Below are 22,946 nucleotides of genomic sequence, written 5' to 3'. Positions count from 1 at the left end.
CAGGGAGACCTCGCCGCCCGGTTTGCTTTCAGCCGCTTCTCAGAGACTGCTGATGACTTTGCCCTGAACCTGGAAAGCAGCTGGCCTGTCCAGCACCAACTCAGGAATTTGTGAGGCCCTTGTCCAGTGATTATCAAGGAACTCCAGGTGGTGACAGCAGGGAATTAGCCCAAATGGGGCCCACCCTGAGCATAGGGCTTCCCTGGACCTCTGTGGGGGTTGTGCACCCACACAGCGCCCCTCAACCAACAGAGCCGACGCCCTCCCTGGCCACTGTTGGGATGCCCTCTCCACCAGAAAGCTCAGCAGGCAGTTGATTTTTGCATTTTCAAGGCCAATGACATTGGGCAAGTTAGACCCTGTGTCAACTGTGGAAAATAAAACGTCTGACCAGCTTCTGACTCCAGATGCCATGGTTAGAGGCCTCGTGATTTTAGTGAAAGAATTTCACTTTAGCTGATTAAATAATAGTGCTTTCCTCACTCTAGGGAATTAATTTCTATTAATTAATTCTCACGCAGCTCCACCACCACACAGCCACCCTTAGCAGAAGGGACCTAGTGGATGTGGATTGAGCCAAGTGCTTTACCCATCTAACGTCAGTTGAGAAAGGAAAGCTGCACCCCCGCTGTCCGCACTGAGGAATGTGCAGGGCAGCCACAGCCCCACGGGACCACCAGGCCCCAGACCACAAGTCCCACTGCCTCCTGTGTGTTCCTTGTTTTCACATCGTGGGAAAAGTTAAGATGAAATTGACATTAAGTGTCTTCCTGTCTGCACGTCCCTGCTGCCTTTCTTCTCTTGAATTTCTGAAATCCCAGCAACTCAAGAGGCTGAGGCAGAGGATTCTGAGTTCAAGTCCAGGCAGGGCAACTTAGCAGAGTCTCAAAAATAAGTAGATAAATAAATAAATAAATCGGACTGGGATGTAGCTCTGTGGTAAAATGCCCCGGCTTCAACCTGTAATATCAAAAAGCTTTTTTCCTTTCCTTATTGTTATACTTAGCAGCCCCTCGCTCTCCCAGACTCAGCGGCACACCACATCAAGAAGGCCGATGGCTTCAGATCACAGCCTAACCAGGGACAGCAGCTAAAGCCAGTTGCCAGTCTTTACCGAAATCCACTCAGTCTTCCACAGCTTTTCCAAATGCGTTCCCACTGGTCACCTAAGACCTTCGCTGCATTGTGCTTGACACCCACTTGAGAAGTCTCTGGTTGGTTCGGTCCTTCTGGGGTGTCCCTGCTTTCCGGGGCCGGAGGGGATCAAGTCTCCTGTCCCTGGTGTTGAAGGGGCACTGGTGCACATCCACTGTGCAGTATCCGGAGTGGAGGAACGGCCGTTGCTCTTCCCCCGCCTGTTTATGATGCCCTGTGTTCCAAAGCCAATCCCACAGCCACTGTCGTGGTGAACTTAATTCACTTTGATGGGGACTCTTTACCAGGACAGCCCAGAGGCCACCGGGGCACACCTGGTGTTTCACACCACTCTGTGTAGAGTCTGGGCCTGCCAGGCTGCCTTGCCCCTGCCTGGCACCAACTTCTCGGGATTCATGCTTTCAAATAGCTCTTCCCATTTTTTCCAGTGGTGAGGTACAGGGACATCCACAGGGTTGGGCCACTGTAGCTTGGCGACGGTGCTGTGCACACACGCAGTTCCAAATGCCTCTAGCCCTCGCACAGCAGGCAGGCACTGCATAGGCGAGGCTGTCTGCAGGTAGGAAGCGGCGGGAAGGGCTCCCAGGGTCCAGGAGAGACAGAGGCAGTAGTGCCCCTGGGGCCCTTTTCCTTTAAATTCTCGTATCATGCCCAGGCCCGTGCAGCTCTGCACCTCCGGCACGAGCCAGCAGCACTCCAGTTGCCGTCAGGTCCAGGGCCAGGGGAAGGGGCTGCCCAGTGCCCCTCCAGCAGAAAGGACTGGGTGCAGGTCCAGCCACAGCCCTGGGCCTCTGCAGGATGGCTGCATGGGGCCAAGAGGTCCTCAGGCTGTGCTCTCAGGCAGGTGGGGACCTCACTCCGCAGCCTGCTTGGGTGGCTCCTCGCTGGCCAGCACCGGAGCCATCTGCCCCTCAGACCACTCACAGTACTTTCTCCCTTCTCTGATTCCCAGGGGTCAGGCCCACTCAACACCCAGTCAGAAAGCACAGTGTTGGCCATTTAAAATCAGGACTTGGGTGACAAAGACTGCTGTGAACAAATGGAGCCACCCTGGCGGGGTCAGAGCAGGACAGTGGTGCCTCTCTCACCATCCCTGCCACTTGTTCAGATCTCACCATCCCCCACTGGCATCCAGAGGGACAGTTTTGCAGGCTGGTGGGCGTGAGCAAGGCCGTCTGCCTCCAATGGGGTAGATACGCTCTCGTCCTAGGGGGCCAAGGTGAGGACTTACCCCCAGGCCAGCAGGAGGGTGCCATCCACCAAGGCCACCAACAGGAAAGCCTTAGATCCATGCCCCAGTGGCCCACTGGTCTGAGTGAAGAAATGTAAAACACCCTGCCTTTGAAATTAAGAGCAGGGCATAGTAATTCTTGAATCAACTTCAGTTTTGCCTCAGCCAGACAGGGGTGGCCAGGGACAGAGTGGAAGGCCCCGAGTGCCCCTCAGTGACAGCAGCTCCTTGTCCTGGCCTGGCTTCCACAGTACCAGGGAATGACACTGCAGACACATCTTCCCCACAGTTCTGGAAGTCAAGGATCGAGGTACAGCTGGAGCATGTTCTGGTCAGGGCCCTCCTCCTGACCTGCAGACAGCCGCCTTCCTGCTGCACCCTCACAGGGAGCAGAGAGGGGTCTCTGCTTGTCTCCTCTTTGAAGGGCACTAGTCCTGCTCCTTGGGTTCCACCCTCAGCCCAGTTCCCCAGCGGCCAACCTCCTGACCATCACCTGAGCCAGGGGTTCCCATGAAATCAGGGAGAGCCCGGGCCTTCGGCGCACTGCGCTCCCTGGGCCTTCTCCGTGCACCCTGCCCGGTAGCCAATCTTCGTCTTCTTCCCACCTTCGGCCTGTTGACTGGCAGCTGTATTTGTTTTCCATTTTCACAGCAGAGACTAGAAGTCACCGTTGTAGGAACGGAAGAAAGGACCTAAGTTCTCACAGTTTACATCAGAACTGGAGACTCCCTGTGTGCTTGCCGAGCAGCGGCCTCAGAGCTCTGTGGGCCTCCGCCAGCCTTGGTCTGAGAGCCAACCTCTCTCAGGGGGGCAGCTGAAGCAGGGCTGGGTGTCCAGGCACCTGTGTGATGAGGCAGACCCTGGGCCTTTCCAGGCTGGTGGCTCCCAGGCCATGCTGTGGCTCCAGGGGCCCGAGAATAAATATGGACAAGTGTTTTCATTCTGGGACTGATGTTTCCACCAACGGAGCCTGAGAAAGCAGTTGGTCCCCCCGGCAGGCAGGCAGAGGGTGAGACTAGAGCCCTGGGCCAACCTTACTGCACCTTTGCTTGGTGCTAGGGGTGCCAGGAGGGGGCTTGCAGGTCTTGCAGAAGTAGGCCAGAGGACTGGCCACCGTCTGGCTTAAAGACTGTGACCCCAGAGGGGACCTCAGGAGCCCTGGCTGCCTCCTTTCCCTGGCTGCTCATGGCAGGGTGAGCACTCTGGGCCCGTGCAGATGGTTACAGGTGACAAGGGGGAGCTCCCTGGCAGGCGAGACAGTTTGTAGGTTTTTTTGTCAAAATGGCAAGCTTGGCTGAGGTGTTCCTCTGCACATGCCCAGTGAGAGCCAGGCCTGTGTGGCCACCAGCCTGATGCACGGGCCTCTTGCTGACAGGTAGCTGTCCTCGGCACAGGCAGCAAGACCTTGTGCACTGTCCTCACCTCTAAGCATATCTTCCCAGGACCTCCCACTTGAGACAGCAGGCCTTGGATCATCCATCCTCTTTAGAGGGCAAACGGAGCCCTGGGAGAAGATAGGTCCCTGGCCTGCAGTGCCAGGGCCAGCCATACTGCCCAGAGAGGCCTGGGTCTCTCCCTCTGTGTGCTTAGAGCTCCGTGGGCACATCGTAGGTTCCAAGCAGGTCTTGGGGGTTTGTTTACTCATTAGCCTTGTGTTTTCTCACCCCAGGGCCAGATTGGGCCAGTGGCTGGCCCTCCTTGTCCTTATACCTGCCTTGGCAACTCCAAGCGAAGGTGCACAGGCTGCCGGAAAGCATGAGACAGAGGACATGGCATGCATATTACCACTTGGACCCGGAGTGTTCTTCAGTGGGGCTCCTGGGTGGAGGGTCGTGCCAATGACAACAATGTCACAGAGGTCACTGGTCTCCACCTGAACCCAGACTGAGTCATGAGTAAGATCAAGCTCAACCCAGGGGCATCAGCCCTCTTCTTGCCTGGGACCGTGCAGGCTGCACAGGGCAACACAGAGAGTCACACAGACCTCTGGGGACTGGACCCCAGAGCACACAGTCTTCACCCTCCTGGGCTACCCGGCCTGCACCTGCAGCCCCGGTAGTGGAACTCAGACGTAATAAGCCTAATATGGTTGACTTTATTTAATTAATAATGATCCTGTTCTGTTCCTCCATGCTCATAAAACAGCCTGCAGGTTGGCAAAAACACTCATAGTATCGACCAGAAGTCAGGCAGGATATTTATTTTTTCTTTGCCCCGTGAGCGTAAATCCTTGTCGCTTGCCTCCTGCTCCTGCGTGTGGGATTTACAGTGGCCAGTTGCTTAAAAGCTTTCAGTAATTAAGGAATAAATATCCATCGGTCTTTGTTGGCCATCCTGCTCCTGCGGCCTGACCCCTAGCAACGCGGCTGGGGGAAGGCATGCATGAGGAGGGCCCGGGCGGCCCTCGCCCGCAGTGGCCGGCTTCCCCTGTCTGCGGGGAGGAAACCTGCTCTTCAGCACATTGTTCCAGCCCCCTCTTCCGTGCCTCCGCCCGGCCCTGCTCTGCTCCAGGCAGGAAGCACTTTGGAAATTCCTTACTGCTAGCCAGGCTGTTCTCGTCCTCCGTCCTTCCTCTCCGGGTCTGTCACCCCCTCACAGCCCGTCTCCTCCAGCTTCGCCTCCTCACCCCAAGGGCCTTCCCAGGCTGCACTGAACTTTGCTGCAGAATCTCCAAGAAAATCACTGCTGAGAAACTCTCAGAAAATCACTCTCACATCCCCTGGGGGGACGATGTTTCCAAAAGGAGCAGGGTTGTAAGTGACAGGCACACACATGCCCAAGTTATGTCCTGGCCTTTTCCCATCTGGGGGCAGTGCTCAGCCCCGAGAGGGCTTTCGGGAAAGGCGTTGGTGCTCAGGACTTCAGAGAAGCGTTTGGGAAGCCGCGCGCAGAGGTTGGGAGGTTGGGACCGCACCACCAGGGACGCCCTTCTCCCCTCCCGGCATGCCTGGCCAGGCACAAACGGTGCCTGGGGGCCATGCCAGTGTTCCTAAGGACGCGTCTCCTGGGCGGCCACAAGACAGGACAGCCAGTCCAAAGCTGTGTGATTATCCGTTAAGAATCTTCTTTCTGGGAATCCAGCCATTAACCTTCTCGCCCCTTGGCAGCCTGCTAAGCCCTCCCTGCCAGACCCGAGCAGATGATGGCAGCGGTTCCTGGTGACTGAGTCCTCGCAGCCCTCTGGGCCTGAGGAACAAAGAGAAGGCTCCACATCCAGAGGGCCTTGCTCTGGGGAAGGTGGAAGAGGTGGTCTGGCGAGGCGTGGCTCCGCCCCACCAGACCTCCCCACCATGCTCTTCACTGACCACCAGGATCGGCCAGTCTCTACGGTCATCACCACCAGTGACCTGCCTGCCTGGTGCATCCAGCACCGGGCACCTTGCACCCCTGCATTTTGGTCTCAGATTCTGTCTGCCGTTTTCCTTCACCTCGTTTTCCCCACATCTGTGACTTCCTTCCCTTTCACTCTATGACTGTTCCAGAAATGATTAGTGTCATTCACAACCACTGTATGCATTATGTTAGTAAGGCGGGAAGTCGGGAGGGGGATACTGCAGACAGCGCCCTGTCAGCCTCGCTCCCAGGTGGCAGGGGAGTTCCAGGCTGCAGCGATGGTGCGTTCCCGGCCGGCACAGCAGCAGGTGTTCCAGGCCCCCGGTGGTGTCAGCATTCCAGATCTGCCAGGGCCAGCAGCACAGGACAGGAGCGGTGCTTCAGTCAGGGACGCGCATGGCAGCGGGCTTCCCCGGGAGGCCTTCAGGCAGCCACGGGCTCAGCCACTCGGCTGTCGCAGCCGGAGCCTGAGCAGCGCCCTTCGCCTCTGTATTGTTCACGTCCTCCAAAACAGGGCGATGGGGGCAGTCCCAAAGAAGCCGCGCTCGAGACAGCAGTGGGTTTGGTGCCTGGCGAGGGCCGCTCTCTTCCCTGGCAAACCTGAGTCACGGCGCCTCAGTGCTGCATGCCCCCGTGGCGGGGGGCGAGCGGGCACCTGAGCCTCTCGTGCAGAGCACCAGCCTGCTGCCTGTGACTCGGCCACTTCCCTCGGCCACACCATGCAGGGAGCAGCCCCGCAGCGTCCCCACTCACGGGGGTGGTCCTACAGCCATTCCTGTGGCACACCCTCAGTCAGACGAGGACCGTCATCAGGTATACTGTCATCATCATCTCCAGAGTACTGCCCATGGCTGGTCTCACCCGGTGTCTTCCCCACCCTGCAGGGGTCCTCCAGCGCTGGGCATGGGGGACCTCAAGCCAGGACTGAACCTCACGGCCCTAGGATGGAGCCTGGTGCAGCCCACCATGGTGACAGGCCCTCTGACCTTGGCTCTACCACTGCCGAGGTTGCTGCCCTGCCTCTATACACCTGATGTGATGCCCAGGCTGGTGGCAGTCCCGTCACATCCCCACACACGAGCCTGGCACTCTGCGCTCATCTCACTCAGGCCGGCACACGGGTCACAAAGCCCTCCCGCTCTTCACCCTCGCCCTGAGCTGCCCTCCTGGCAGGCCGAGCAGAACCTGATGTCCATCTCTTTCCAAAGAAGGGAGCTTCTGCTCAGGGCTCCTGGCTGCCCTCATCACGCCTGCAGCCAGACCTTAAGGCACCAGGCCCGAGACTGCCATGTGGCTCCCTGTAGAGCATGTGCCACGGACGCACACGTCCCTGTGTTGCATCCTCTGCACGCAAACCAATAAGGCCAGGCTGGGGGGCTGGCCTGCACCCCACAGCCCCATCTGATCTGGGTGGCGTGCACCACCTGGCCTCCTTGGTGCCAGAGAAGAGGAGCTATGCCTGTCAACTCCAGGTTCCCTCCACCCCCTCCTGACACCTGGACTCCTTTTGGCCATGACTTCCCAAAATGTGGCCTCAACTCACACACATTTTGTTCTGCTTCTGATACGCGATTCGTTTGTGAAGATGGTAACGTGCTCAGGGTCCCTCGAAGAGTTGATGTCGTCAGGAATGACCCACGAAGCCAGGTGCTGTCTGTCCTCACCCTCAGCATCGTCACGGTCAGTGCAGTGACTGTTGGAGGTGGCACCTGGTCTTCACTGGTGCAGCAGTGGGTTTCCGGGTAGCAGGTGGCAAGAGAGATGTGTTTGAGGGAGTCCCCTTCGGGGTGAACACATGAGGAATTGGCCAAGTGACCACTGCTTAAGATCAGGGTGACAAAGCCACCAGGCTGCAGGGCCAGATTGTCCATGCCGAGCCCCGTGGACCCCACGTACCCAGAGGGCCACCCTCTGACCCCAAGTCCGGTTCTTGTTCCCTGGCTGGACCGTGGTCCATGCACCAGGCAGCTCCTGATCACAGCCCAGAAAGAGACTTCATTGGGAGCAGGAAGAGAACACCTACGAAGGCATCTTTGAAGGTGTCTTCTCTTCGTTTGGGGGGATGGGCGGTGTCTGTCCTCTGATGAGCAGGCTCTCTCTCTCCCTGGCGCTTGAGTGGCTGATTTATTTAAAGGTGTGTCAGCACCAGGATCAGATGAGCAGCCAGCCCCTCCTCCCTGCTGACGGCAGCTGTGCCAATAATTCATTTTTTAGCTCATTAGCTAACAGAGGCCATGAGCAGTGGTCCTCCGGGGCACCGGAACGAGGCGAAGTGATGTACTGCTGGCTTCCTGCTCTTGAACTGGCCTTCCTTGGGGAAAAGAAAGGGTGCATGAGACAAGCTGGGGACAGAAGAAGAGCGGGACGTCAGAGTGACCACTGGCATGTCTGCACCTGGCATCGTGGATTCCCAGGGTGGTGGCTTAGGCAGAATGTCCTCATACCCAGCAGCATCCACCTGTCACCTGTTGGCCAGGCAGAAGCCTGGCAAGGGCAGTGGAGGTCCATGGCTCAGGATGCCCTGTCCAAATGCCACGTACCTACAGTTTGCCTCTTATAGTTCTGGAGGCTGGAGGCCCAAGGTCGAGGGGCCAGCAGGGTTGGTGTCTGGCAAGGCCTCTTCCTGTCTTGCAAGTGGTTCCCTCTCATCCTTATCTGGCTCTCCCTGCACTCAGAGAGCAAGGGAGGCCTGGTGTCTCTTCCTCTCAGATGGACACCTGCCCCAGGGCCTTAGGGCTCCACCCTCATGCCCTCATTTAGCCATAGCCACTGCCCTAAAGACCTGAGTCCAGCTCCAGTCCCTGGGGTTAGGGCTTCAACATAGGAATCGGTGGGCAGGGAGCACAATTTAGTCCGTAACAGCCAGGAAACTTCAGACTTCTCATCTGTGGGCAAAGGCCAGCCCACTCAGCCCTCCAACTGTGACAGGCACAGGGTCACTTCAGTAACCCAGTACCCTTCACCCCAGTGTCTCTGAGCCCTCCGTACCCTTAGGGGGCCTGGGAGACACCAACAGGCTTGTCAAGGCCCCAGCCAAGAGCAGCTCACCTGGCCACACTGAGCACGTGGAGTTGTGAGGCCCTCGTGTCTGCACGTTTAGGAACCTCAAGTACCTACAGCAGCAGCGAGGAGCCCCAGCCCCAGGCCACCGGCACCTCGGGTGCACACGCCGCCCCACTGCGGATGCTCTGTGCTTTTCAAGAATACCAGCAGCTGTTTTCAGAGGGGCCTCTGTGGCCAGCAAGTGGCCTGGGGTAGGTATCTCTGGACCCATTTTACAGATGAGAAAAGAAGGACCTAGTTGTGGGAAGGAGAGAGCAGGCCCCGAAGCTGTTGCTGGCATCCGCAGCCTGTGGCCCAGCGTCCACCGGAGATTTCTTCTCCCTCCCTATGCACTGGAGGAAGTGCGTGGACAGTTGTCCCTGCCTCGGCCCTGTGTTTGTACTAACCAGGTTAAAACTGCTAACAAGAGTCATGGCTGATAGATGCAAAGCCAGCAGCCTCCCTTAGCTCCCTGGAAGTCACCTCTTGGTGTCTAAAAAAAGATCACAGTCCCCAGGGACGCAGGGGTTGACTTTGCAGGACTGTTTTGGAAAAGCCCACGATGCCTCAGTGAAGGGCCACAATTACAGCCACACACTGAGCAGCTCTGGGACATCCTTGGTGGAGGGTGGAGGTCCATGTGGACTGAGGCCAGGAGGGCAGACCCTGTGGAGAGTCCGCGAGGCTTGTCTTCTTGCAGTATTCCCGGCACCGGTCCCGAGGCCTGGCCCCTCTTCTGTATTGGGGTCAGAGGTCCAGGTGGCTGTCAGCAGCTGCACCCTGCTGGGGGCTCTTACATCACCTGGGGCCAGGCCATCCCCTAGGCCTCTGCCAGGCCCTCTTCCTGTTTCGGGCACATGATGCTGGAGCCCCCCTCTTAAAGAAGGCTCCCCAGACAGCACGTTTTCCACCCTGCAAAACCTGAGCCCGGCTTCACTCTGAATCCAAAGGACACCAGTTTTTAAAAGCAGCGAACAGCTCATCCCACCCTGTGCTGCTGTCAGTGACTGCCCTCTGTGGAGCATTCGCCACAGCTTCCTGTGGTGGCCCCATTGGAAGGCCGGTGGCCACCGTCCTCAGAGAACATCCAGACCCAGCAGGGGGGTCAGAGCTGTGGGATCTGCACTCTGTCTTTGGCTGGGGTATTTGAATATTAAAAAGAACATTTAATAACTGCAGTTGGGACCGGAGTTCCTATGCTAAGTTCTCCAGCTTACCCTGGATGACTTAGCAATGACTATTAAAATCAATCCGAGCAGAATAATACGGTCTGATTTTATGCCTACCGAAAAAATGAGAGTTAGCAAATTGGAACTTGGAAATCTGGACATATCCCACGCCATTATCCCTTTCGATTTAATTCACGTTTTGCTCTTTCTCTTTTGTGATTTATGAAATGCATCAACAAATGTTTAACATAAGTAAGGTTTTTAAAATAATCTCAAAACCACTGGGGGTTTTTTGTCTCTTCTTCGTCACCAGAATTTCCGGACACTGTCTGCTTTTGTACCTGGGTGTCTGCCCAGGTGGAGCACAGGTCAACCTCAGCCGCGGCCAGTGTTTGTCCTGGAAATCTCCCAATGAAAGAGTCAGGGGTCACTCTGGGGTCACTCGCATGGACCAGGAAGTGAAGCAAAACTAATCCAGGTTTGCTCCTGGAAGGATCTGTTTGCCTAAGTATTTAGCGACAGATTAGGGCTAACCCGACACTGGATCACCAGGCGCAGTGTAAACAGGGGTAAAGGTGTGAGCAGGCCTTTCTTCTGGACATCCTGAATGATGTGCTCTCAGAGCCTGTGGCGGGAGGAGGGCGGAAGGCCTGAGCGATTCATGCTGGCCAGCAGCTGTGTACCCTGGTGATGCCCAGGACAGCATCTGGCTGTAGGGGAGGCCGGCTGCGGCTCAGTGTCCTGGGGGCTTCCGTGACTCACTCTGGGTGTGTGGGGGCTTTTCTTACCACCTTCATCACCCTCATCAAAAAGCTTGAGCAGGCTCCTTGCACCATTCAGGAACGACTTGTAAGATCCCACGTTGTTCTTTTTAGAGTCTTGGTCCTCTCCCTTTTCTCACCGTAGCAATGCCAGAGTCTGGAGGGTCCCTGAGTTTTTCTGTCACTTACATCTTTTTTTTTTTTTTTTTTTTTTGAGAAACCAACCCCAACCCCAGATACGATGACCTGGGCCCTCCGCCTGGGCCCTCCCTCTGTGCCAGGACACTTGTCTTGCTGTCGGGGTTCTGCCTGCCCTGGCTTCTCCCCTCACTCTCCCCTCCTCTTTTTCCTCAGCCCTCCTACCCAATGTCACAGGCAGGGTCCCAGCTCTACAGACCCCTCGACACCCAGCTCCAGAGCTCGGTCCCTGCCAAGCTGCTAGGAGTCAGGGACCCGCTGCCCTCTTCACCTGCTCTCCACGCCCCGGAGCCCACCCCAGACCTCCCCAGCTTCCCCCAGCTCAGCGCTGGCTGTAGGGAGCCACCTGCCTGCTTCCTCTCCTGGGCCCTGGAACGCTTTCCCCCAGAAATCCCGGCTATTCTGGGTCGTGTAAGGAATGCTTGGCATCCTGTCTCTTCCACTAAGCCTTTCCAAGTCTGAAGAGATTACAGAAGTGCCCGCAAGTCACCCAGCTCTGTCCGTCTGTTTTAAAACCTCCCCACTGACCTCTCTGTCCTTCCGGAGAGTGGGCCTCAGTGACACCTAGGAAGAGCCATCCTGCCCAGATCAGCCCAGCGGAGAGTAGACCCCGCGGGCCAGGGCCCAGAGCCGCAGTGCACAGTTGACACTGAGTCGGGGTTGGAGGGAGGACCCTTGGCCAGAGCCCAGGGAGGGATAGCTGTGGGCTCCTCCTCCTGGAGCCTGTGGGTCTCCCACCCTGGAAACCCCTCAGTAGACCAACACAGGAAGGGGCACTCCTGACAGCTCTCTTTCAGGGTCACAGCTGCTGCACTAAAACATAGAACTCAAGTAGGTGTGTCAAGGCTGTGGCCTTAGAGAGCTGGCTTTCACCCTCTGAGGGCATCACAAGCCCTGCAGGGCTAGTTAAACTCCCTAGAGGTGCTGATCCTGGGTGCTGGCGGGGGGCAGGGAACTCGCACTTCTAATACATTGCCAGGGGGTGCCTGCTGCAGGTGAGGACACCACTTTGGGAACCGTGGGTATCCTCCTGCCCCCACCCAGCTTCCTCTGCCACGTGGACACGCCTATGCCCTGACACTTCACTGCTCCGGGGTTGAGGGGCAGGGGCTGCAGCCGAGGTTCTCCTGCCTGGTTGTGATCACGTCTGTCTGATGTCATTGCAGGGAGGAGAAGGAACGGTGGATCCGGGCCAAATATGAGCAGAAACTCTTCCTGGCCCCACTGCCCTGTACTGAGCTGCCCCTGGGCCAGCACCTGCTGCGAGCCACCGCCGATGAGGACCTGAGGACAGTCATCCTGCTGCTGGCACACGGCTCCCGGGAGGAGGTGAACGAGACCTGCGGGGAGGGAGACGGCCGCACGGCGCTGCACCTGGCCTGCCGCAAGGGCAACGTGGTGCTGGCACAGCTGCTCATCTGGGTAGGTGGCGGGCGTGCCCTCTCTGTGCTGGGCTCTGTCTGGTGGAAGGCCATCCTTACCAGCGTGAAAGTGGGGATCAAGTCCTAGGAAGGAATTTGGACTGAAGTGCGGTGGCCCCTGCCCTCTGGACTCACCATGTGGGGTTGCAGAGCGAGGATGAGAGGCAGAAGTGAGGCTGGGGTGCATTCAGGAGAGCACTCGCCTGGCATGTGTGCGGCCCTGGGTTCCATCCCCAGCAGGTGGCGTTGGGGGGGCGAAGCCTACCGGACTCTCCTTGTGGTCCTCTTGGTGTAGCCCTTGCCGGTTCTGAAGATCCATCTTTCTGATGTCTCCTCAAGTCAAAAGTGATGGCAGTGGCCTCTTTTTCATTTCCATCCTCTTTGGGGACCTGGGAAGTGTCTGATCTCATGGCCCGTGGCGTTTCCCCATTGCCAAACCTTGAGTGTTTTTATTCACAAAATGCAATGGTAGAGCCCTAAACCCTGGAATTTGAGGTGGTGGGAGTTTGTCAAGGGGCTTCCTCTGGAATATTCTGAGTAATTTTTACTTGAAAACACTTTTCCTTCACATGGAAGCTCAAGTGGTATACCATGATCCCACAAGAGGCCCTGCCTGTGGTCCTCCACCAGCTCCCAGGGCACCTGGACAGAGCCACAGTGGAGTCAGAGGAGGGGCGCCCTGCTGGGGTTCCTTTGCCTGCACCCGAGGCAGCCGCGCAGCCCAGTCCGGCACCACTGAGGAGGACTGCAGCTTCCTCTGTGTCTTTAACCTACTTTTTGATGGTTGCAGTAGAATTAGACACGCAGATACTAAATCAAAAATCAATCAGATCCTCAGCCTCACCTTGGCTCAGTAGAGACTGAATGAAACTAAATAGCAGTGTTTTTAGTTTGCCTGGGCTGCAGTGACAGCAAACCAGTGACCAGCTCAGCCCTGGTTGCAGGGAGCCACCTGAGGCTGACTTTCTTGCAGCTCTGGAGGCTGGAAGCCCAAGATCAAGGTGTCAGCAGGGCTGCTGTCTCCCGTGGCCTGTCTTCTCACATGGTCACTGCTCTGTGGACAAGCATATCCAGTGTCTCCTGCTCTTCCTAGAGGACACCAGTCAAATTGGACTGGGGGCCGGGACTCCAGCACAGCAGTGGCAGGCACACGGTTCAGCCTTCCCAGTGCACGTGTCTTTCCCCTCCCAGTTGTCCAGGAGCCCTCTGGGGCCGTGCGTCCTGCTGCTGCAAGCTGGCAGAAGCAGCAGAGGGCCTTGCTCATGAGCTGCAGGCCTAGGAATGTGGTGTCAGAAGGAGGGACTTGCCCTCCTTGCCTTCTCCCTGACAGTCACGGTCCTGTGAAAGACTCAGAACGTGCACACACACACACACACACACACAACACACAGTTCATTTCTTCTACCAGTGACTGTTTTCGAGCAGAATGTGTAACAGTAATGGAGTGACTGAGTGGGTCCTTGGCACAGGACCCTGTGGCTCTTAGGAGCTGTGCTTGTGAGTCATTTTTAATGATGTAAGAAAATGATCACACCCAGTGTTCAGTTAAAAAAAAAAATACAGAGTATTCATATATAGTTTTATCTCCATCACAGCTATGTACATTAGATTCAAAGAACCATTAGAGGGAAACACTAAACTCAGCAAAGGTGACCTCTGAGTGGCCAGGTCACGGCTGATGTTTTCCTCCTGTGTTCTTAACGTGTTACTTATGTGTTTTCTTTTTTTTTAATATTTATTTTTTTAGTTTTCGGTGGACACATCTTTATTTTTTTTTTTATTTGTATGTGGTGCTGAGGATGGAACCCAGCGCCCGGCATATGCCAGGCCAGCACGCTAGGGCTCGAGCCACATCCCCAGCCCTAGTTACGTGCTTTCGACAATGAAAATGAATTGCCTCTGAGATTTTTTTAAGTGATTTTTTTTTTCATTGACAAATGGAAAGTTGAAGTAGAAACAACAAAATTCAGAGCTGTCCTAACCCATTCGTGTTGCAGGGAAGGGCATCCGCTGGCAAAGGTGAGCTTCCAAGGCGCAGGCGCGGCTGGCCCCGCTGACCCTGGCTCCTCCGGCCCCGAGCCAGTCTTCGGTAGCCAGTTCCCCGGTGCAGGGCTTAAGGGGAAGCTGCCCCTCCCTCCCTGCCGTCTGGTCCCCGGGCACTAACGGGCTGTCTGTTCCTCCGCAGTACGGGGTGGACGTCATGGCCCGCGACGCCCACGGGAACACGGCGCTGGCCTACGCCCGGCAGGCCTCCAGCCAGGAGTGCACCGAGGTGTTGCTGCAGTACGGCTGCCCCGACGAGCGCTTCGTGCTCATGGCCACCCCCAACCTGTCCCGGAAGAACAATAACCGGAACAACAGCAGCGGGAGGGTGCCCAGCATCATCTGAGAGCGGCGCCCCTGCCCACCACGCCGGGGACCCCGCCTCGCCGTCCACTCTCGGAAGTCACAGCTCGTGAGTCCTGTCACGTCCCCTCCCTCTTCCTGGTGGCCACCTCCCGCCCAACCACCCACCCACTCACCCCCAGAAACCTCCCAACCCGGACACCCTCGAGGGTGGAAGAAGAGGCCAGGAGGCTGCAGAGGCGGTTCCTTTCGACGGACTCCCGACGCAGCACGGGGGAGACCACGCCTCGGGTCCTTGACGATAGCACACGGCGTGGGACCCCTGCCCCGGTGGCCCCTGGACAGAGCAGGGCACGAGGGACGAGGGCCAGGAGCGGGTGGGAGGTGAGGAGCGAGGAGCAGGGGCACCTCCCCTACTGGCAGTTAAGCACATGAGTCCATTTCACCTCCACCCAACGGAGCGCCCGGATCTCATCTCTTCTCCGAGGAGCTTGACGACATAAATCAGGAGCCAGCCCAGAGTTTGTCAGGTCTGAAGCCCCTATGATGGTATGTGTCAAATCAGTTGTAGCTAATCTGTCCAGGGAGAATACTGGCTTCATTACGCTTGTATAGTTGAGTTCTTCCAGCATTACCGCTGTTTAATAGGACATGATTACTCATCACTGAGGAGAGAGCACATTAGCCGAGGAGGTAGTCACGGGCACGCTCCGGTGATTGCCGCGATGTGATTGCAATACTCTGAGAAGCATCGTATTATCCCAGGCATGTTCTTTCGAGCCCTCGGAGCCCTCCTTTCTAAATTCACTGTCATAATTTAGTATCTGTTTAATTTTTCAGTCCAAAGAGAGGAAATCAGTTGCTGAGTATTATTTGACTGCAGTCTCCTTGGTGCAAAAACAAAATGGAAAAAATAAATAAGAATAACTTGGAAATTCAAAGGGAAACGGTGAATCTAGCTGACAGCAGCTTCTTGAGTGCATTTGGTAAACTAAGTAAATAGATAAAAGGCTATTTTTTTTTTCCTGAAAGTGAGAGAGATTTTCTGTCCTTTGGCCAAGGTGGATGTGCCGGGCCTCAGTCACTCCCAGGCCGCACGGCCTGCCTTACCCAGGCTTCTGTCCTAGGTCCTTAGGTAAGATGTGTGAAAATCTATTTGAATAAAAGAAGTTCATAAATATGCATTGATTTTTGTACAGACAAATGGCACCTCTGTTAATTTATAAATTGAACTGGATGTGAACTAATAATGTGCAACTAGTTGAGATAAGAGGGTTACAGATCATTGTACATGGAAAATATTCCCAGCAGTAAACACTTCCATTAATGTGATATACAGCCTTTAAAAAGGAACAGATCAAAATAAGATGGTGGTACAATTTGCTTATTAAAATCGAGAAAGGGAAGAAAAAAGACACTGGATCGTCTCGTATTAGGAAGGGGGTGAAGGAGCATGACTTCTTCTTTGAAGGTGTGTTGTAGATCTGAGACCACTCTTGCCCACCCAGAACAAGGAGCTCTGGCAGGACAGAGGGATTTTCTGAACGCCAGACCCTGCTCTGTGGCAAAGGCGCCTGGGGAGCAGCTGCCCGTGGTGCCAGCCCCACCTGGGTCCAGAGAACCCCGGGCAGCATGGCACCAGGCCCTCCCCACTTTACTAGTTTGCCATCATGGGGTCGTCTGGGGCTTCAGACTCAGGTCCCCTTCAACGCGGTGGTCAAGGGCAGAAAAGCAAACCACGATGCACCTTACATTACGAAAGGGGCAGCTTTACCCAGAGCCCTGTGGCCACGTGGCCCGGAAGGAGGTCGTCACATGGAAACACGGGGCGCTGGGCTGACGTAGCACAGGAACATGAACCCTCTTGGCTCAGCAGCCAATGGAGAAGTCCCTTGCTCTCATGTATTAAACCTTATATTTTGTAAGAGTTTTTCCTCTTCTTTCACTTTTTAAAAAAAAATTAAAGTAGGTGGGGGAAAATAAAGCTTTACACAGAATTTATATGTGGGTAAGTGTTTCACGGAGATTTCTAATGTTAATTAAGCTCAGAGGAACTGACCGGTATCCAGAACTATCACAGGTGCAGCAAGCCACAGTTCCGAGAACCTCGACCGTGGTTCTATAATCCCTCCATTTGGCTTCTAATTCTGTGTTTCATCACTGTGTAGTTATTTTAAATGTGAATAGAGAAAAAAATGTCATTGCCTATTTTTGAAGAATACATTAGCATCCAGTCCCGCTATACACATTTGCCTCTATACACCGTAGACCTTCTGTAGAGAACACAGATAGAATATAAATGAAATTCTTAAATTATTTCATTGTAGTTAATTCCCACTCTAGGAATGCTTTATCATAGTGGAGCCTTCTTTTGAAAAGAAACGGAATTCCCTGTAAGGCTTCTCTTGGGATGTATATGAGTGTGTACATACTATATGTGTTTATAATATAATATTTTCCCAAATGACTTCTTGTCTCACTTCACCTTCCACAGCCTGAGTGCTGGACCCATTCCCTCCCACCCTCCTGCCCCTCCCTGCCATTTGTGGCCACGTTGCCCTGGCCCAAGGCTGCCCACTTTCTGGATCCCACATTTTGGCAACAGATGGAAAAGGAGCAGTGGGGTTTTAAGGATTTCCTGTCAAATAAAGGAGAGTGGTGGCTAATGTGTTGACGTGCCTGTGTCAGGTTCTGGTCCTTTCTTGGCCGACAGTGTTCCTGCTCCCATTTGAAAGCTTACTAACGCTGGGTCTGGATGAAGCAGGGGCCAGGAGCCAGTGTTAGAAATGAACAGTATGGAAAGCGGGTTGGAACTTCCTGTCTACCATTCCACCCTCTAAAGAGAGGGTGACATGAGTAGCCACCACTGCAGAGTCCACATGACCTTTCTGTTCGAGTAGAAACTCCCGAGGTGAGAGCCAGCTGGGGGTGCCCAGGAGCAGCCCATGGCGTGGGGATCTGGTCAGCACCTGGGCAGTGCTGCCGCTTGGCTTTGTGGTCACTCACCTGTGAAGTGTGCGGCACAGACCTGGCAGGGTTTCTTCAGCAGCCAGGGGTCCCTGCAGGGGAAGGGGCTACGATTCTGACCAGGATGAACAGACCTCAGGTGCTGGGGGGAGAGGAGAGCAGGGCACCCCAGTAACGGCCCCAGGAGATGAGCAGCTCAAGAGGGAGGAAGAGATCCATGAGTCTTTGCTCTCTAAACTGGTGCACTGTCCTATCTCCTAGTAAGGACACGCAGTGTTCACGTAGCCCGGAAAGGTAGAAGAGAGTGAGCTCTTTTTTCCAGGGCTGGGGGTGGAATCCAAGACCATGCACATGGTCCACCCACTGAGCTACACCCCCAGCTAGAGTCACTCTTGCCTGTAGTGCCTACCTGAGCACATTCTCTGCAGGCCAGTCTGGCCTAACGGCCTCTTGCAGCTCAAGTACAGGTCCACGCACGAGAGCTCCCTTTGCCACGATTCCTCCCAGCCTGATGAGGTCGATTAGAGGCGTCCTCTGCCTTGCGGCGTGGACACCAGGCTTGCCACCCTGTGACATCTACACCAAGCTGTAACTTCATTGGAAGAATGTGGTCTGCTGAGAAAGAGCTTTGGTCGACAGACGAGTCGCCCTGGCCCTGCCTTCTCCCCAGAGGATGCAGGCAGCCTTAGGCAGCCACCAGCCCTCGGGCTCGACCCTCACCTGTGGACCTGGCAGGGTGCAGAGAGGTTTCCACCTAGCCTGGGGGACGCCAGCTCACACCTGGCAGGGATGAAGCCCAGGGATCGGGAGCGTTTGTTAGGAACAGAAATGAAGTCAGCACACACCTGGACACCCAGCCCCAGCTGGCACTGTGTCCTCACACCCCTTGTCCTGGGAGGTGGCAGTGGCGCAGGAGAGAGGAACTGGGCCTGCGTGCAGGGGACAGTGCACTCAGCCCCCACTTGTCAGAACGTTGCTCATTTTCTTGGTGGTCGTCTCCAGAGGAGGGGGCCGAGCCTTGCCCCATGCCATTACTTACGCGGCCCCAGGCCAAGGCCACCCTTCTCCCTCCTGTGCCCTTCTGGTGGCATTGGCTGGTCCCCACCTTGGTGCCCTTTTCTTCTCCTCAAGGATCAGTGCTTCCTGGAGGCACCTTGCGCTGGCTGAGTGTGGCCTTAGGCTCTGCCACCCTGTCCCCACCAGGCAAGCTTGTGAGATGGATTGGAGGGCAAGTGTCCAGCTCACTGAGGCACCCACTTTCCCCGCCAAGGCCCAGGCCAACATGGTGTCTGAATTTGGTGAAAGGGGACCTGCGCAGCCCCCTGCCTGAGCTGTGTCCTAGGTGCCAGGGCCCTTATTCTTCCTCCCGGCATTTAGAGTGTTCTGGGAAGAAACCGGAGCGGGCAGTCTGCACCCCTGCCCGGGCGAGTCCATCCTGGCCTCAGTGGGGCTTCTCCCCAGCAGAGGTGTGACAGGCCGATCCCTGGCCTCCTCCTGGCTTCCCCACCCATCTGCTCTGCTCCCATCCCTCTCCCTGACAAGGTCACTGAGACTTTTCTAGAACTCCCCTGAGTTGTATTTATGGCCTCCAAGCAAACAGATTGAAAAGCAGTCAGGAAGGAATTCGAATAGGAATGTGCTGGAGACACGTCTTTCCTTCAAAGGGAACAGGATTTATCTCCAGCTGCCTCCTGGGACTCGGGTTGCTCACGTCCTGAAGTACATCTGAGGGGATTGCCACCCCTCCTCCCTCACCAGGAAGCTAAGCCAGGGCCCAGGCCTCAGGCATCCTTCAAGCCCACCCCTCGGCTCCCTGAGCAGCCCACCAGGCCTGGCCTGTTGCCCAGGCGTGGTGCTGGCAGACGGCAGGGCAGGGGACTCCTGGACCCTGCTGCACCTCTGATTGGCACTCTCTTCTGCTTGCGCCCTGCCTGGTGGGTCCTCGCCACTCAAGCATCTAAATTGGGTTGTTTTCAGCCCAAATGTTAAAACTCCTTCCAGTTCTGCAGAGGAGGGAGGGGCCCAGCACCTTGGGGTAGATGAGCTGCCAAGCAGCAGCCCTCAGACTCTCCATCACTGCCAGGAGGTAACCCTGGACCCGAGACGTCCCTGACTGGAGAAACCAGGCATCAGGGCCCATGTCCTACCTCATGGGGGAAAGATGACATTTAACAACTTAGACCTTAGTGTTTCAAACCAGAAGTACTCCTCCCCTTAGGAAAGCAACCCTGCCCCAAATTTTTAAAAAATATTAACAGATTCCCTCCGTACATTGTAAATCTGCTGCTGTTTAAACGTGGGTCTGCATCCTGTGTTGGGGTTGACATTAGAGGTTATTATTCTCCATGGATTATTCTGGAAGGGGATTCTGTGAAACAAGTCTTTATCTGAAGGGTTTTTAAGCTGGTTTAGGAGCATTGGTGTCTCAGTGCAGTGACCTCCCACCTGCAACAGCACAGCAGGGGGACCTTGGGAAGCCTGCCCTCCCGTGTTCCATCACCAGGTATTTTTTGGTTTGGGGTTTGCCCCTGTCTGGGGGCCTCCTCCCACCCAGTGCCTGGGCCTAGGGGTGGGCACCCAGCACTCAGCTGCTGCAGGTCCACAGCAGGCGCCTCCCCACGTGAGAGCCCAGCTGGCTCAGGGCTGTTTGTCTGGGGGCCTGTTTGTGGGGTGCAGGTGGAAGAAGGACCAAGAGGTGGGAGACACAACTGGGAGAGCAGAGCCCTGAACACACCAGCAGCTGGCAGCAGCACCCGGGGCCCATTATACCCCGGCACCCGCACTAGCCCTGAAAGCAGCTGCTAGAGTCAACTAGATCTCTTAGAAGACCTGTGCCCACCAAGGGCTCCCACTCAGAGTGGGCTCCAGGAAGCAGCCCCGGGCCTTCCCCCCACTGTGTAGTACCAGCTCATGGAGGCCTTGGCAGGCCTCGTGCAGAGACACTGGCTGGGCAGCCCACTGCCCTCAGCCGAGGAGCCAGTGAAAATGTCTGTGCCGCATGCCAGGTCACCAGGGTCGGGAGCAGAGGGGACCAAGGGGCCGAGAGTGGGGGCCGGCCCAGGCAGCCAGCACTCATGCCCTGCCCACCTCCCCCAGGGCCGCTGCAGCGTTCTCTCCAGGACCCTGAGGGGCACACGGGGAGCTGGAGCAGGTCCGGGCTGCCCCAGATGGCCAGGAGGTGATGTAGAAACTGCTCCATAGTGTTGGGGGAATGACCTTAATGTGCGGAAGAGTCCCAAAGCACTGCCCCCCCGGCCAGGCCTGCCGAGGGGAGAGCCAAAGGCGGCCACAGCCGCCCCCGTGGACGGCCCCTCTGTCCCACCGGCCTGCCTTGGTCCTCATCTTGCATGGGAGCCTGTTTCTGAAAGGGGGCTGGAACAGATCAGAGGTGACACAGAGGCACATTATCTGGGGTGGACAGGGAAGGCCGCACCTCGGCCCACCTTGCAGCACGTTTCTGTTTCTGTAAATAGCCATGTACAGAAGATGGACGGGCAGCCGGGTCCATCCAGAGACAGGGGTCATTTGGGTCGTTTTTATATTACCTCATTCGGCAACTCCATGTTTCACGATGGCTCAATGACGCTTTATTTATGTTGTTTGTACTGTAATTAAAACCATGGACAGACAGTTCACTCTGCTTGTTATTTCATATGACCTCGTTTGGATTAAATATGCCAGTTTGTATTTTCCTGCCTTGGGATTTTTTTTGTGTCAGCTGTACAGTATTCTAAGGGGAAAAGAAAAAGAAAGCTGTGTAAAGTCGCGGAGAGAGGTGGCTATAGCGTAGAGGCCTCTTTCTAATAAAGAAATGAAAATACATCTACGACGCTTCCCTGGACTCCGTGTTTGGTGTTGGTCATTCGTCACGACTGATTGGGTTTCCTCCAGGGAAGGTCTGTCACAGAGAAGGGCTTGGACTGCATGAGAGGGATGGTCTGGGCCCGCCACCCCACCTGAGGGACCCGGCCCGCGGGCTGCGGAGTGGAAGGAGGGAAGGGGCTGCTGCCTCATCTCATTCTCTGGGCCAGAACCCCCCGAGGACGTGGATTCCCTGGCCAGCATGTCGGACTGGACCCCAGCAGTCCAGGAACCTCAGCTGTGTCTTTGCACTGCCCCAGGCTGCCACAGAGGAGTGGCAGGGAGGCAGCGGGCAGCCAGGAAATGACACCAGGCCAGGGTTCCACTCCACATGGTGTTGTGGTCACGAGCATTATTGTGACATTCTCACACGATGTTCACTGTGTCTTTATTCCCCCAAAGTCAGAGAAGTACAAGGAGGGTAAACCCCAGACGCCACCACCCAGGCGTCATTGCAGTTGGGGGTGTGGCGAGGGCCTTCCAGGGCTTCTGCACACAGCAGGGACCTGCTCCCTGCTCACAAGTACTGACACTTCCTGCTAATTTTCCAGCGCACAGGAAGCTCACAGTGCAGAGGGGACCAAGCTCACAGTGCACAGTGCCTCCTGACTGTCCCAGCCAAAAGTGTGACCCACACTCAGGGTGGCATGTCACACCCCAGCAGGCCAGAGTCCCCAGGGACAAAGGTGACGTTCTTCCAGAAAAGAACGAGGTCGACGGAGGTACTCTGCGGAGGGCTCAGGGCATCCCTTGCACACTGGTTATTGTCTCGGGCCAAACATTTGCAAAACAGCTTAAATAAGTCAAAAGGTTACTTTTCCTCTCAAAATCAGAAGCTGGAGGCAGGCCAGCTGGGGCTGGCTGGACAGCTGCAGAACGGGCCCAGCCCCCACCCAGGGTCCAGTGCCCTGGGGGGGCCTCAGGTCCACCTTCCGCCCCTCTGGTCACCTTTCCTGGTGCTAGTTAGTATCCCAGGTGGGAAGAAGAGTCAGGAGGAGGAGGGCCAGTGGCCCCCTCATTACACCACTGGCCAGTCCAGACCAGTTGGGGCCTCTCAGGTCGCAAGAGAACCTGGGAAACATGATGTTGGTGGGGTGAAGGCTGGTGACTGCCAGAGTTGGGGAGAGCGGGTGTGGAGCAGACAGCCCAGGGTCTCTGCCCAGGGTCCTTTCACTTGCCACCACACGTGCATACCCAGTGATCCGCACACAGTACCTCCATAGGACAAAGGCCAGTGGGCAGCTGTCCGCACCTTGCTCTGTGGCTCAGTGGCTCCTCATCTGACCTGCCCGCCCCTCCTGGGCTCGTCCCCACTCTCCTGTGGCACTGAGTCACCAAGGGTGTAGGCCTTTCTCCCAGCAGGCCTCAGCTTTTCCAGCCCGAGGCTGGGAAAGGAGTCCCTCCCACCCCAGGGTGCCCAGTGCTGTGGGAGGCGCCCTAGGGTCAGTCAGTGAAACCAGAA

General features: G+C 56.2%; 1 protein-coding gene across 7 annotated transcripts in view; it reads left to right on the top strand.

The window, feature by feature from the left end:
* The window catches only part of Agap1 (ArfGAP with GTPase domain, ankyrin repeat and PH domain 1), a 483,685-nt gene extending 462,236 nt beyond the window's left edge, over positions 1-21,449 (top strand). For all 7 annotated transcript variants that reach the window (XM_027956197.2, XM_027956196.2, XM_027956198.2 and 4 more), the window contains 2 exons: positions 12,056-12,311; positions 14,496-21,449. In XM_027956197.2, the coding sequence (XP_027811998.1) occupies positions 12,056-12,311; positions 14,496-14,699 (460 nt within the window). In that variant the 3' untranslated portion in view covers positions 14,700-21,449. The remainder of the gene's footprint in view (positions 1-12,055; positions 12,312-14,495) is intronic.
* The last annotated feature ends 1,497 nt before the right edge of the window (positions 21,450-22,946 follow it).

The sequence above is a fragment of the Marmota flaviventris genome, chromosome 11, assembly GCF_047511675.1.
Source record: "Marmota flaviventris isolate mMarFla1 chromosome 11, mMarFla1.hap1, whole genome shotgun sequence".
NCBI lineage: Eukaryota > Metazoa > Chordata > Mammalia > Rodentia > Sciuridae > Marmota > Marmota flaviventris.
Note: the sequence above shows the minus strand (reverse complement) of the source record. Positions and strands in the feature narration are given on the sequence as shown.